General features: G+C 38.4%; 1 protein-coding gene across 1 annotated transcript in view; it reads left to right on the top strand.

The window, feature by feature from the left end:
• Positions 1-15,538, top strand: part of USP10 (ubiquitin specific peptidase 10) — a 46,195-nt gene that overhangs the window by 22,609 nt on the left and 8,048 nt on the right. The window contains exons 4-9 of the mRNA XM_039721222.1: positions 3,686-4,711; positions 10,261-10,352; positions 11,887-11,996; positions 12,436-12,491; positions 13,656-13,759; positions 14,477-14,576. Coding sequence (XP_039577156.1) covers positions 3,686-4,711; positions 10,261-10,352; positions 11,887-11,996; positions 12,436-12,491; positions 13,656-13,759; positions 14,477-14,576 — 1,488 coding nt within the window. The remainder of the gene's footprint in view (positions 1-3,685; positions 4,712-10,260; positions 10,353-11,886; positions 11,997-12,435; positions 12,492-13,655; positions 13,760-14,476; positions 14,577-15,538) is intronic.

The raw sequence follows: 15,538 nt of genomic DNA, 5'->3' as shown, positions 1-15,538 counted from the left end.
TTCTCTAAAGTGCTCAAAAGAGGACCAAACTACACATTAGATCATTGTGCTTACAGACTTGGGCCTTCCTTTTACAGATAAACAAGATAGGCAGTCAGAAAGAAGAACCACAGGTCTCATTTGAGAGCAGATCAGCAGCACTTGTGACAATTCAGGAGTTTTATTTAGTACAGGACCAGCTTTAGGACCCTGAGTAGCTCTAAATAGGAGTTGGAAAGGTTCTTCAAAAAGACCATATGGTGTGAATTGTCTGTTGGTGACAGGGGCATCCAGTCATCTATTTCTTTGTCTAACTAGATGTAAGTTCTGTTCTTTCAGACTGGGATTTTAATGTTCACAAGCCATACAGAAAGATGGTTTGTACAAATGTCTTTCAGATCATTCCTAGACCTTGAGAGACCCCCTCCCAGCCCTGAGATTAGGTAATGACAGCAAATTAGGTTTTGCTTGAAAAATGTCTTTAACAAGCTTGCACCGTACTGTGCATGCACATTATCACTGTGATGGCTGCATAGGAAGCTGTGCAAACTAAACTGGAATGCTTGGTTATGCAGAATATTTGTATTTATATATGATGGCACACACTTACCATGTCACCATTCCCCATAGTCTTCATTTTTTTCTGTACTTCTCTTCAGTGTTTAACTTTATTACAGAGTCAGAATATCTGTTAACACCTACTAGGAGTAATCAAATCATGGCTTAAGCTCTAATATGCAGAACTCTGTTCCCACTAATTAGTACTGTGCACTCACAGATTTTGGGGTTGTACACAGACTGTCCTTGGAGCATCTGTTGGTGCTTATTTCAATATGTGTGCCATGTTGTTCATGGCACAGAGATCTGTTTCAGTCCATTTAGAAACAGAGCTGTGAACTAGATTGAAACAAAGATGCCCTGAAGCAAAGTGGAAAGTCAAAACAAATAAGAAAAAAAATGACGTCTGATTTTTCTCAAATGAACTTGACACAATCTTACAGCAAATGAGCTTCTGCCAGTCATTCCATAGACTAACTGTACAGTGGCTGCTGGTATTTATTATTTTAATCCTGCTGTAAGGTACAAAGATCAATTACTCAGCTGTAAGTTCCTAATTTGTGTGTTCAATGCTACAACATCAGTTCTGCTCTTGGCAAGGTTTCAGCCTATGATGTTCTGTAAGGGATGTGTTCTGTTTTCTGCTCCCCACTAGCCCTGAGAGGGCTCTTGTGATTGTTTAGTGTAAAGTGATAAATTCATCAAAACTAGAAAAAAAGCTCCCTTAGATGATGTTTTTTGCTGGGTTAGCTCTGGGTCACACAAGTGCTGTGAGCTGCTGGGGACAGAGGAGCAGGACAGGGGTACAGAGGTGACAGCTTTTACCTTGGCCTCTGATAGACTTGACTCACCCATGGAGGGAAACCACATTCTTTATTTTGAAGCAATTGCTGTTTTCTTTAACTTGGCTTTTGGAAAAGAAGTAGTCATGAATTATTTGAGCTGGTAGGGACTTGAAATGTGCCCAGTAATTCATTTGTTTCAAGGTTGGAGGAATATTGGGTGTTACCAATTGTTGCCTGTGCTTTGTGCTGTTGTAACAAAGGGCAGAAAGAACCATAGACAGCTGAACTAATGAGGAATGGTTTTGTTGTGCATTTATATCCCTTGAAGCCCCCAAAAATTTGCCTTTGCACTGAGATGAAGCAGTTTGGGGCTGTGTGTCACAGCCAGCTCAGGCTCTGTGGCACTGCCAGCCCTGGAGCAGGAGGTGCTGCCTGAGCTCTCCCAGTGCCCATCGGGCACAGCTGCCCCTCCCTGGCTCCAGGCTGATGATTTTTTAAAAAAGGAACTTCAGCCCTCTCTTCTGGGTGCTGATGGCTCATCAGTGATGGCAGAAGTGTTGGTGAATGGCAGACAGGGTGTTAAAAATGCTTTCTCACAGGGAGAGGGGGAAAAAATTAGAAATTTAGAAATTAGAAATTTGAAATTCACTCTCTAAGGGAGAAACCAGATGTGTGTGGAATTTTTATTCATTTTTATTCCTAAAAAGTCTCCTTTAGTCTGACTGGCAGCAAGGTTGAAGTTGATATATGACCTGTTTGCTTCTCATTTAGTCAGATTAATAGATCAATGCAGAAAAGCAATTAACATCTTTATAATTTCTTCATTAAATCATAATATGTTGGTATTGCATGGATAAGTGAGACCTCAACACACATTGTATGTTTGTTACTCTTCATTTGATATTAAAAAATGCAGATTCTTGTTCCTTTCACATTTTTTAAAGCCAAAATATTTGTTAGCAGATATTTCTAGAAAATACCCAGAACTGCAGAACTTTTATATTGACAGTCACATATCAAAATATTCCTACTAAATTGTTTTCCCAGAGGATTATTTCCTGAGGTGTGTGAATAATTTCTTTTCTGGGAACTGTTGGTTGCTTTTTGTTGTGTTTAAAAAAATCCACCTCATTTTTAGTGAATCTGTGATGTACTTGAAAATATGTCTTTGTTGTTGTCATGCATAATGCAAGTTGCACAAAATCTTTAAAGTTTAGTGCTGTATCCACTTAATTCCTTTGGAATTAATACCTAATGTTGTTTGGTTCTGTAGTAAGTCTTAAAAATTGGAAATGTGTGTTTGAGCCCCAGTTGTTGAGGAAACAAAATATTAAAATGTAATGTCTTTGGAACAGTAGCATACATATCATAAGGACCTGCAGAGCTTTCAAATGTCAGCTTACCTTCAAAATTCCTGAAACTTTCATTAATTTTATATCTTTACTCAGTAGTTACAGAAATAATTGTAGCTGAATTATTCAGTGTTAGCACACATACCTTTTAATAATAATTCTGGGAAATTGCAGAACTTGGTGACTGAAAATATTTAGTGATACTGCAGCCTGCCATGAGAATATTTAATTCCAGGGCAAATAAATAAATCAATAAAAGGAAAAAACCCATTCATAACTTTTCAGTACAGCTCCTATATACAAGATGAACACTGATTTATATTGAGGAATGTGTTGTATTGTATGTCATAAAATCCTGGATTCATATTTATCATTACTCTCACATAGTAATGCATTTAATTGTGATAAAATTAAAGAAGATATAAATGAGCTTGGAGGCTCAAAAGCTTTAATTGCAGTGTTCTATGCAATTAATAAATTTATTTTTCAGTTATTAAGGATTATGGTAAATGTTACCCAGCTATAAATCACACCAGAAGAACCAAACCCAGCCCCTCCAAAAGCAAACTTCACATATGGAAAAGTTAAAAAGAGAAAGGCTTGGATTTTGTAATTGTCAGTGGAGCAGACTGGCTTGAAAAAAGTGTGGAATTAAGTATTACACCATATCTTATAGGCAATTATCCAGTAATTAATTTAATACACATTATTCCTATAGACCTTGGACTTTAATAGTTTTCTTATGAGGGGAATTTAATTGGGATTATTTGCAGGATTCTGCAGTGATTTGGAAATTACATAACTGTGGTTAAGAAAACCTGAATTGTGCTCTGCTATCTTTAAGAAAATGATCTTTTGAAAGTCATCATGGTTGAGAATGAGAATTCCTTTTGTTTGGGGCAGCATACTTTGTTTTCTGAGTTACAGGTAAATAGGAGAGTGTTTTTCTTGCTTTTGTAGCTTTCTGATTCCGTGTGATTCTCTAACTGAGATCTGCTTTTTATTATCCAGGGGAAGAGTATCAGAGAATTGAATTTGGTGTTAATGAAGTTATCGAGACCCAGTCATCTGTCCTAAATAACACCGACTACAGTATTTCGAGTACTCTGAATCCTCAGGCTCCAGAATTCATTCTCAGCTGTGCACCTGCTCAGAAAACCCCAGATGATGCTCTCAGCGACACAAACTACAACTCCATTGACTGCCAGTTCAGTGACCCCACCCTGGCTCTGGACAGCGGCTCCAACGCCGAAAACGACGCCTTGGCTGGGGGCCTTGGGCAGAGGGAGCGGAAGAAAAAGAAAAAAAGACCCCCTGGATACTACAGTTACCTGGAAGATGTCCCTGACGGCGTGGCTGCCCCGGAGGCGCTGGTGAACGGCCACGCCTCGGCCGCGGGGCTCAACAGCCTGAGCGCGGAGGACACGGAGCTGGCCGGAGACCTCCCCTCCCTGGCCACGCCGAGGACTTGCAGCAGCCCCGCCAGCTCCGTGGACTTCCTGGCCGGAGCTGCGTGTGCCGAGCCCGGCCCCGGCGCCGCAGCCCCCGGCAGGACTGCCGGGCAGCCCGAGGTATGCCGCCTTGCTCATTCTGAACAGTTCTGCCTCCCCTCGGAGGCCGTCAGAGAGAGCCCCCTAAGGACAGCTGTTGTACAGGCTTATGCTGGTACTGATACTACTGAAACTCTTGGCGTTACTAATGGACAAACACTTGAATCCTCTGGTGAGGACACAGCTGCCAATGGGGTAGAATTGCACACTGTGGAAAGCACTGACTCAGACCAAGCTAAGCCTGAGGAAGCTTCACCTACTACTGAGGCAACGGTCCCGCTTGCAGGATCAGTCCCTGTTAATCAGCCTGCAAAGTCGTGGGCTAGTCTTTTTCACAATTCCAAGCCCTCTGCTTCCACATCTGTGGTCTATGTTGAGACTAAGTATACCCCTCCTGCCACATCTCCTCTGGTCCCTGAAAAACAGGTTGAAGTCAAAGAGGGACCTGTTCCAGTTTCAGAGGATCCCGTAGCCATAAAGATTGCAGGTATAGTTAATACACACGAGTGGATGTTACACTGCAAGGGTATTAGCTCTGCTTGTAAACAGGAGTGTGGAATATTGATAGAGAACATTCCTCTGGTAATGAGCTGACTGTTCAAACACTGCATGAAGGATGTCATTGGAATTAGCCAGTTTGTATCCCCCTGAGTAAACATTCCAGCCAGGCATTGCCATGTCATTATCCCAGATACGGGGAAACTATTGCTGCTTGTCAAACAACGTGTCAGACAGTCTGTGGAAGTGATCTGTGTTTCACATAGGCTGTGTGCTGTTACAAAAAGGAGAATATGTTAGGTTTGTTCAGAAAACGGTGTGTTATATTATCCAGTATTTACACTTCTGTAGTATTCCATGACAAGAAGAGTATTGCTGTATTTATACCAAAGTGGCTGAAATTCCTGGGCACCAAACAAGAGTGGAAGTGTAATGGCTACATAGGTCTTGCTTCAGAAATTTCAATTCAGGAAATGTCATATTTACTAATATGCTTCTTGAGGGGTCTGTCCTTCCATTTTAACCATTATAAACAGTATTGCTTTATCCATAACCAGTGCTAGCTAAGGAGCTGTCCAGAGGGGACATCAGGACAGGGAATGAGTGACACAAAAGCTTTGACTCTTGGTCCTGTCATATTTGTGGTCCTAATGGGAAGGGCTAGAAACTGCTGGAGGCTGGTTGTGCAGATTCAGCCAGAAATGGTGAAGTTCTCCCAGCTTGGGTGCATTTTGTGTCGCCGAGTCACCAGTGTTGGAACCAAAGTAATTATTTTAAATCTGTGAAGTGGTCAGTGTGTGAGATGGCTTTGTGCAGAGTCCTGCTGTTTATGCTACAAGCTAATTTACAGGTACAATGCTGTTTTGAAAGTGACAGCTTCAAGTCAGGTTTCCACTCTGAACAGAAGCTGACCTGGAGATGATGTTCAGGGTGCCCAGAATTGAGTGCTGCCTTTCCTCCCCTCCTTACTCTGCAATGGTTTCATTACTCAGAATTGTCTGTTGAGAGGAAAGCTGTCAGAATAATTTATATTTCAGTGTATATTCCACTTAGGTGTCACAAACACTGTATTAAAACAACATATATATATAAAAGCAGGTGATTACAGTCTGTATGAACCCATATGGAGAATGTTGTCTTAAAATCTCCAGCTTTCATTTGGTAATGATTTTTAACTTAAAGGTATTTTGTGACCATCATAAAGCTAGGATTGCTTGCCATAAATGGAAAAGGTTTTTCTCTTGTCCAAGCTGTAAGTTAACTTTCTAGACTTTCACTGTTTCTGTACTATTTTTTGCCACCAGGTGGGAGCAGAGCTTTTTTTTCTGTCTTCGCTATAGTAAAACACAAATGTAACTTCTACCCAGTTTTCTTCTGCACCTTCACTGTTAGCTTGCTCTTTGGGCAGAGGAATAATCTGAGTATAGATAAAAGGAATTCATCTGCTCATTATAGCTGATTTAGATAGGAGTTATTGCTGCAATTCCTGTAATTCAGATACTGCTGGTTTCAGTGTAAAATGTTTACTTGGAGATCTGAATGCCATGTGATCAGTGCTCTGCTCTGTGGAGAAAGGTTATTTTTCTTTATTTTCTATATATGTACTCGAGTGTTCTCTGTCCTGTTTGGAAAACAGATACCTGAGTGCTTTGTTCATCCACCCACACTCAAAAATGTGTTACAAGAATTCCAGTTCATGCTTTCCAGGCTCTGTTCTGTAGATATTTCATTTCAAATCTCCTGCCTCGGTGCTCATCACTGTGTGAGGGTCTGTGTGTTTATCAGGTGTGTTCCTTGTTTTCCCTGTGGCTAAGTCGAGATCCTCCTGCTGGATTTGCTGGGAATTCAGCAGCTTCAGCTCATGCCAGTGGGAGTGAAGGTTTGACCACAAGTACCAAGGGGTGCTGCACACAGCTTAACTCTACACCTGAAGTATCTTGAGTTAACAGGCAAAATTAACAAATCAAATTAACAAACAACCCAGTGCTGGAGTGCTGGGGCCCTTCTACACAGTTTTTATTTAGAACAGGTGCTCAGCACACGAGAAGTTGCTTTTCCAGGGACAAATTGTTGGTTTGTACTTCAGTTTCAGCAGTTATTACAAGAGAGGTTAATGATTCACAGGCACCCTGAAGATAATTTAATGCTGCTTAATTCAACCTGCAGAGATCTGTGGTTCCTTTAGCCTCAAAGACAGAAGCTGCATGAGGTGAGGAGATGATCAGGACTAGAAAGTGAATAGAACAGACACATTTCATGTTAATCTTGATGAGAAACAAATACAGGAGAGGTAATTTTAGCAAGTGTCCAAGATATATCTGCTATGCAGGTGCTGCACTTGAGTGTGTAGAAAGGGACAAGTGCAGTAATTATGTACCACAGGCTAATTTAGGTGCTAGGACGAACAGTTTAATAATTAATATCTAAGGGATAGTAAGGTCATAAATTATATTGGTAAAAAATATGAGTCTTCAAGGCTTTACTTGCCACATTTCACAGTTGGTTCCCTACCATTATAACCTGGTAATTAATAATGCCAGGCTATAATTAATTATAATAACTTTTAATATTCAATATCATTAAATATTAAAATTTACTAGAAAGATAAATCATTATATTTCTAATTTTATATATAAAATAAAGTTGGAAATAAGCTAAGGAAATAAGTGATTGGAAAAATACCAATTCTATGAGTAGTCTTAAAATTGCAATGAGAGAAACTGAAACAATTTTCTGAATTGTGTTCTCTTGCAGTGTTTTCACTGTGGGTGATGGAGGTAAACAGATTTTATGGGTGCTGTTACAGCAGGCAGGATTTCAGATGAATCAAAGAACAGAAACTTTTAAAATCTGACTAAATCTGGAATGATTTAAAATTAGTGAATCCAATAAATGGAAGTATGGAAGGCACCAGAACAGGAACCAAATGACAGAACAATGTAAAGAACTAATGGTAGATGTATTACTGGAAGTTGTAGGGAATTGCTAAGTGTCTGGTGCAGCTGAAGGAGACAAAGTTTTTTTCCCCAGTGTATGTTAGTAACAATTTATATGGAAAACATGGAAAATAACTAATTCTGCTGTTGAGGACTTGATGCAAATGCAGTGGCAGTCTTTGGGCATTCCTTCTCAAGGAAAATTTCATGGTGCAGCAGCAAAGATGGAAATAAGATGTAAAAACCATGTGGGCAAACATGAACTATTCAGAGTTAATTTGTCTCAGATGATATTGTTGGCACTACCATGGTTGTAAATCCAAATTTACAAAGCAAATTCATAAAGAAGATGGCAATTTACCATTACTAGTTCTGCCTCATGATAAAATGAAATTCAGATTGTAAGAAAGGTATTCCAGTGTTGTATAGTAGATGATTTTATTCTCATTGTAAAGGTCAGTGAATGCTAGAGCAAGGAATTGTGGAGACATCCAGGGTCTGAGGGTTTTAGAAACTTCAGAAATGCAACCTTTTGTACATTCAAACTGCATTCTTACAGAAATGTTTTTGTTTGGGGTCATGCAGCAGTGTTGTCCTGAGATTTTTTTTTTTAGGCATTGTCCAGATTTGAGGAAAGATCAGAGTGACTGAGACAATATTCTCAGGGCTTTAAGCCAAGTGTTCAGTTCCTGACTTGTAACCACCTTTATCTCTTCAGCATGGACACCATATCCACAGAGCTTCTCTTGCCTTAAATTCTGGATTTACTTTGTTAAGAATCACATTGTTCAAAAAATTTGAGAGGTAATTGTAATAACAAAACCCAGTGAATGAACTTCAGCAAAATGCTTTCTGTTTACCAACAGAAATATCTAACCATTTCCTCATTTCACTAATCAGTACCCTCCAAAAGAAATAAGTTTTCTGGATGATGACATGAGCCTTCCAACAGGTTTTGAAATTTTAAAATTTTCTCATGGTTGTAAGTCTGTTTTTCTTCTGATACACTTGTAAAAGTTCTTTAGTTCCTGTGTGTTTGATGTAAGCTGTAAGTTCTTTAGTTCCTGTGTGCTGTTGGATGTAATTGCTGTAAACAAACCCAAGTCTTTGTTAAAAGAAGCAAAACTCCCAGGAGTTGCACTGGAGCCTGCTCACAAAGCAGCTTTGTGACCACAAGAGGATGCTAAAGGTCCTCTTAACAGCTTTATTGAGCACGATGCAAAAATAGGGAAGAAAAGAGTTAATGTAAAAAGTTATTGATAGACACAAACAATAGAAACTTTTCCTGTTACTTTTATCCTTATTTTCAACAATGCTAAATGATGTTAACAGAAATATTGTGTGTGAGCACAGTTCAAATGTCGCTGCTCTAGCAATACATTCTGAAGCACTTTAGCAGTAATTCAGTAACATCTTTTAGCCTTCACTAGAAAATAATCTCATTCTGCATCTGTGCTACCTCATCTTTCATTTTACATTTCTTTGCTGTCTGCTCTTTCAGGTGGCATGTTCTTTATGCAATAGACAACTGAACTAAACATTCTTCTTTTTTTTGGTCAATTTTGTTTGCTTAGAACTGATGTTATCTGTTCTAAATACAATCTTATAGATTGGGAGATAGCTTGGCAGTAGAAGGATGTGGATTTTGTTTGCAGTTCTGCCATCTCCTCTGCTTACTTACAGCTTTGTACCTCTGCTCTTGTACCTATGTCATGTTATTTTATCTTTTAGTCCTGTAGTGAACAGCTCAGATTCTTTCAGTTTATAGCAGAGCCCCTCACATTTATTATAAAAATAAATAACCCAATTGGCACACAATTGCTATATTTACTTGCAATTTGTGTTTTGTGTTGTATACATCTAATTTTTCAAGTTTAAAGTATATGAGCTCCAATATAAACAGTTCTTATTTAGGTTTTTAAATAACAGGTCAGGATTCCTGGAAAAGCTCCCTTTGTTGCTCTTGGTTTCATAACTGGGACAGACTAATGTGCAGTGGTTTCTAAGTTTTAAACTTGGGTTTTGAAAGCAGGAAAGAGTAGGAATTATGTTATGTAAGGCTGTTATCTCGTAGATTTTGGAAGTGTTAAATAAAACAGTGTGTTCTGAGGAGCAGAGCACATCAGTCTGTGTTTGCACTGGGGTGATTTTGTTGTAAGATAATGGATGGTGAAACTTCTGAACTGAGACTGCTGCCCTGGCTTCATCCCTCTTCAAAGCAGAAGAATGTGGGAAATACTTCATAAAACTGGTGACAAGTGATTCCAGCTAATGGCATTTTATATCTGTATGTATCTATGTAGCAATATAAATAAAATATCTGGATTTAGGAAAACAAACACCCAAATCAATAGGCCTTGCTTTGGAATGACAGTGATCAGTTTTGTACCAGCATCTCCTGATCTGAATCCTGGGATCTTCAGTGGAAGAAAAACATCTGGTTTGGAATGTGAGCAGTGGGTAAATGGAGGGGAAATCATCTGCTGAAGGGTCTGGGAATCTTGTTCATGGATTTGAATTACTGTGTAATGCTGCAGCAGATATTTGTTTGATGGCCATGGGAGTTTTGTTGATGCTCAATTTACTGTTTCTCATTCTGCAGAAATACTGGAAAATGTAAGACTAATACATAAACCAGTGTCTTTGCAACCCCGAGGGCTGATCAACAAAGGAAACTGGTGCTACATCAATGCTGTATCCTTCCCTGGGAAAAAATTAATGCTCTTAAGTTGATATTTTTATATTATATCTGTCAGAGTTTTTTTGGATTGTTCTGGTAAGTATTTTATAAAAGTGTTTTGTTTTCCCAGATCCTGCTCCTGTGGTTAAAATGTTGAAGTGTAGCAGCCAGAAATCCAGGGGATTTTGGATCATTGAACCTGGTGTGCAGGGTTCCCCTGCAATCCTGTTTGTTACCTGTTTCAAAATATTTCAGAGCTGTAACTTCTTCTGCCTGAAACCCTTGTGATTCCTAGCAGTCTTTCCCCATGGCTCTGTGCAGCCATTTAAATGGTTATTTCTCTTTTGCACTTGAAGTAGCTATTCTCACACTTGGGCTTTGTTTTGCAGTTTTAAGTGGAACATTTGGGTTTGTGCTGAGCAGGTTGTCACTGTTGTCTCATCTGTGTAAAGTAGCATTTAATTTAAATTAATCCTGCTACAATTGTACATATGGAAGATGAGCTTACTCTTAATGAATTGGATTTGTATTTCCCTGCAAAAATAACTTTTGCCCTGAGGAGCAGAAAGCACCTCCCCTCCATGGTATATTATGATATTAATAAAAATATTAATAATTAATAAAAATTGTCTCCCATGTCAGCAAGGTGACACTTGGGATGCTTCTGCTGGTACTGCTAGTGAAAAATGTTCACACCAATTTCAAGACAGATCATGGCACATCCTAATAAACTTATTTCTAGGCCAATGATTGTGCTTTAAATAAAGCTTTTATTGTATATAACCAGTTCTGTACTCATTTGGTTATATACTCTGTATATCTTAGCTCCCATTCTTTTCATCTTGGAGTTTTACATTGGAATTTATGACTCAGTTTTTGCACACTGTTGGGATCAAATCTCTCTTCAGCTGTTGAGATCGATGCCTTATTTTGTCATTTCCCTTTCCCTCCAGTTTTTAAGTGCATTTCTTCTGTTCACTGCTCTCACCAAGCTGTGATGTTTTTAGAGTATTATTCTTCCAGCATACTCTGGAGTTTTCCAGCTTGCTCCTGACCCTTTGCAGTGCAGAATATCTCACATCTCAGCGAGTTTTGCTTTGGTTGCAGGGGTGACTCAGCACCTTTAAGTTTCAGCTGGTTTCTTCCATCCTTCTCAGAAAATGTGTTCCAGGTTATCTCCTGCCAGTTGTCAAATGGTTAATTCTCTAAAGTCTTTCCTATGAAAGTTCTTTTCCTATGAAAGTTCATTTCATCCAGCTTCTGGATAAAATGTTTCCTTACCCATGAATGAAAGTTTTTGCCATGATTAAAATGTCAGTGAAATCACTGCATGTTACAAGATGCTGTTTGTTTTTTTTTTTAATACAACTTCTGTACATTATTGGTTAATATTGTGATAAAGCTTCATCCTCTTTTCCAGTTAAATTCTTGGATTGATCTACCTCATAAAAATGCAGCTCTGTTTTAAATATAGTTTTGCATATGATTGAATATTTGGTTAATACACAGATGCCATTTTCTGCAAATTTCCTTAATGCCACTGCCTAGACCCTGCAAGCCTTGGTTGCTTGCCCTCCAATGTATCATTTAATGAAGTCCATTCCAATGTATTCCAAATCGCAGAGGCCGTGCACCTCCACACCAATGCTAGACAGTTTGTAAGTAGCTTGGGAAAAAAGGAATCAAACTCTGGGATCTGGCTAAACTCATACAGAAGTACCTAACAATGGCTGTTGGTAGAAGCTGATATGTGTCCAGAAGTTTTTCCTGTGTTTTTGGGTGACACTTTTGTAATGAATTTGGTGTTTTACAAGTGCTTGGATGGTCAAAGAAGATAATTCCTCTTGCTTTTGGAGTATCTGTTTTGTGTAGCATTTTATGTGCAAAAATGAACTGTGAGAGGTGCAAGGACCAGCCCAACACCTGGGCTTCACTGCAATGATCAGGTGGATTTTTATGTCTGAACTTCACCCAGATTTCTGTGATATTCTTCTGATTTTGTTTTATTTTGGCAGAATGACAGTGTTCTAATTTTATTATTTGTTCTTCTAAGTGTTAAATTGCTGCTCATGTCCAGTTGCTTCCCTTCTGTTTCAGTGTTCGTTTAATGAATGAGTTCACTAATATGCCTGTACCTCCTAAAGCAAAGCAAGGTGAGTGGGAGCAGGGGCACAAAGCAGAAAATGATGGGGAGGAGCCCTTGGGGTAAAGATCTGCATGGGGAGAGTTGTTGCACCTTGGATTTTTTCCTTCTGTTTGGTGGACCAAGTGTAGAAGTGCAATAAGAACAGTTTTTGTTGAAGGTTCACTTAATTGTGAAGATGCCTTCTAAGAATGTGCCCTTTCTAAGAAAATCAGTTGATACACTCCCTATTTTTCCTCCACTTCCTGCCTTACTTAGTTCCAGCTGTTTGTTTATCAGATTGCTCAATTCTGCTCCTTAAATCCTGAACACTCACTGATTTGGAACAAAATGGGGCCAAACCAGGTCCCTTAAGCAGTTGGAGATTGCCTGCAGGAGTATTGTCCTGGCTTCTGATTCCAGTGGGAAAACTTCAGACATATCTGATTTCTCCCAATACATATTTAGGCTCAGTGATGATTATGGAGTGATTGATGCAAATAAATGATCTTAAAGGTTTCAGTTGTTTAATCTTAATTTTAGGCCAAGTCTGTTGTATTGCAAACTTGTAGAAACAAGCACATTCCTGAAACTATTCTTTATGTAACATGATAAGGAAATATCAGGAGGACTGGTTGTTCCAGTGATTTCCAAACAGTTCAGACATTTCTGTGGTTTCTTTCTGTGAAACAGATCTTACTGGCTTATGCAACTTATTTTACTTGTAGGTCATTTCCTTGTGTAGTTTTCAAGTACAGTTCTGAGGCCTTGTATTGCCATTAGGTGGAACATTTTGTCAGGCTGTTCTTGGAGTTCTTATTCTGCAGTAAGCAAAAGTGATCTGTTAGAAATGCAGATACACAGAAGGTTTAAGGATGTTTTCTTGAGTACAAAAGGAATGCAAAAATGCAAATAGCACTAAAAGTGTTCTTTTGTGATGGCTGTTGATATTCTTGTTAATCTTCTTAGAACTTTTCCTGACTGTCTGTGAGTTTATGCAGGGTGATATGTTTTAAAGCAATAAGAGTTGTGTCTTATAACTTCTGAGCTCAAGACCCCAAAATTACAATTAAACTATTAGTAAAAAAAGTGCTGGACTCCAAAACTAGTGATGTGTGAAGAGACTTTTAAGGTATACTGTAAAAAAACCCCTTTTATTGCTTATTACTTACATTAATTCTCTTTCACCCTGCAGCTTTAGGTGATAAAATAGTGAGAGACATCCGACCAGGAGCTGCCTTTGAACCAACCTACATTTACAGGCTCTTGACGGTTATAAAGTCAAGTCTGTCAGAAAAGGTGGGACTTCAAATCTTTGACTTGTGCAACTGCATTGCAGGGCACTCCTTAAAACTCTGCAAAGCCAAACCAGGCTCTGCTCAAATGCCACTAAAATCAGCTCAGTGAGAGCTCATGGTGATGAGGCTCGACTGCCTTGGGACCTGAATTACAGGAAAATCTTAATTACAAGTTTGGCAGTTTGATATGTCAGAATAATGGAAAAATTACTGTTGGAATGGAACATCTCTTTTTATAATGGAGTTACCAATTGATTTACATTTAAGAAATGAGCAGTTGTTCATTTTTATGAGGAATTCAGCTAAGACTGATTAAAGGTCAGGTTTAATTTCAATATAAAGAAAAGATAATAATTCAAACCATCCTTTGATTTGGCCTTGGCTTGACAGCAACTTTTAATAGTGGCTGTAAAAGAAATGGGGAGAAAAAAATTCCAACTCACACATTAAATGGAATTTGTATTGAGAAAAATGTAAAATTCTTGTAGCCATTGTAGAGCTGATGCTGCTTAGCAGAGTATGGGTTTAACTGGTTAAAAAAGTTTGTCTTCTAATAAAATTTAAACTTTATTTGACATAACTTTAGACTGAGTATTGCTAAATTAATAGGAGAATGCTGGATTTGTTCAGTGTCTTGAACCTTCTGTTAAACCATGAAAAAAACCTTCTGAAACCATGAAAATATCATAGAATTAATTGAAAAAAATATTTTGTTCAGGGCAGGCAAGAGGATGCTGAAGAATACTTGGGATTTATTCTCAATGGACTACATGAAGAAATGCTGACCCTCAAGAAACTTCTCTCTCCACATAATGAAAGTTCGTGGATTTTTTTTTTTTACAGCAAACAATTAATTTCAAATACTGTTTTTGTGTGGTGATTCCATAATACAGGGTAATGCTTAGAATGGAGGTTGAGATAGGGACAGAATGCCATGTTTTAGAGGACTGGGACATAAGCAGATAATATTTTGATAAAATCTGGATACAGTGAGTCCATTCTGTCCAGTTTGTGAATGATCTGAAGAGTTACTGGGTTTCTGGAAAGGCCTCATGGCTCTGTCAGTACTCTGAATGACAGTAAATCACAGCCCTGGTTCTCCTAAACAACAAAACTCAATATTCACATTTTTTTGAGCCAACTGAGCATTATTTGGGGCTAACTCCAGTTCATCAGTCTTGTTTGTCATTTATAACACATGCAATGTTAGTGGTTTTTGACTCCATGGGAGTTCAAAAGTACATCAGTGTCTTTTTCACTGATCTGTAAACCAGCTCTTAAGATCTTTCTTTTTCTATCTAATACAAACCAAGATACTAAATTATATGAAAATTCTTACTGACGAAGTTGGAGGAGAATTTGCTTTGAAAGAATTACTAGAATTTGTGTGCAGAGTAAAATGTCATTTTAGTTTATAGAGTCTTTAGCTTGAACCCCTTTAGAAATAAAATCCTGCAAGCCTTGGTCAAGTAAGAATTCAGATCACTAGTTACCCCATTTCTCTTTGGTAGGGTAAATTTTTTGGGATATAAAGTCATACCATATTTTGTTTCTTAGCTGTGTGCAGTTTATAACCTGAATTTGGCACAGGCTGGGAAAATATTTGCTAAGCCTTGGGTTCCCTGTAAAATACCTGTGCAGAAAAGGAGTTGTATTTAATAATGGCATAATTCTGTTGCCAGAATAACACTTCACTTTCTAATTTTCTACCCCATAAATTTACTGCTAAAAATATATCAAACTTTGCTATTTACATACAGTCATCAGTGAGCTGCCTTCT

Source organism: Passer montanus, unplaced genomic scaffold (genome assembly GCF_014805655.1).
Source record: "Passer montanus isolate IOZ18808 unplaced genomic scaffold, ASM1480565v1 scaffold45, whole genome shotgun sequence".
Taxonomy (NCBI): Eukaryota; Metazoa; Chordata; class Aves; order Passeriformes; family Passeridae; genus Passer; species Passer montanus.
The sequence above is the reverse complement of the archived record's forward strand: the minus strand, read 5'-3'. Positions and strand labels throughout refer to the sequence as shown.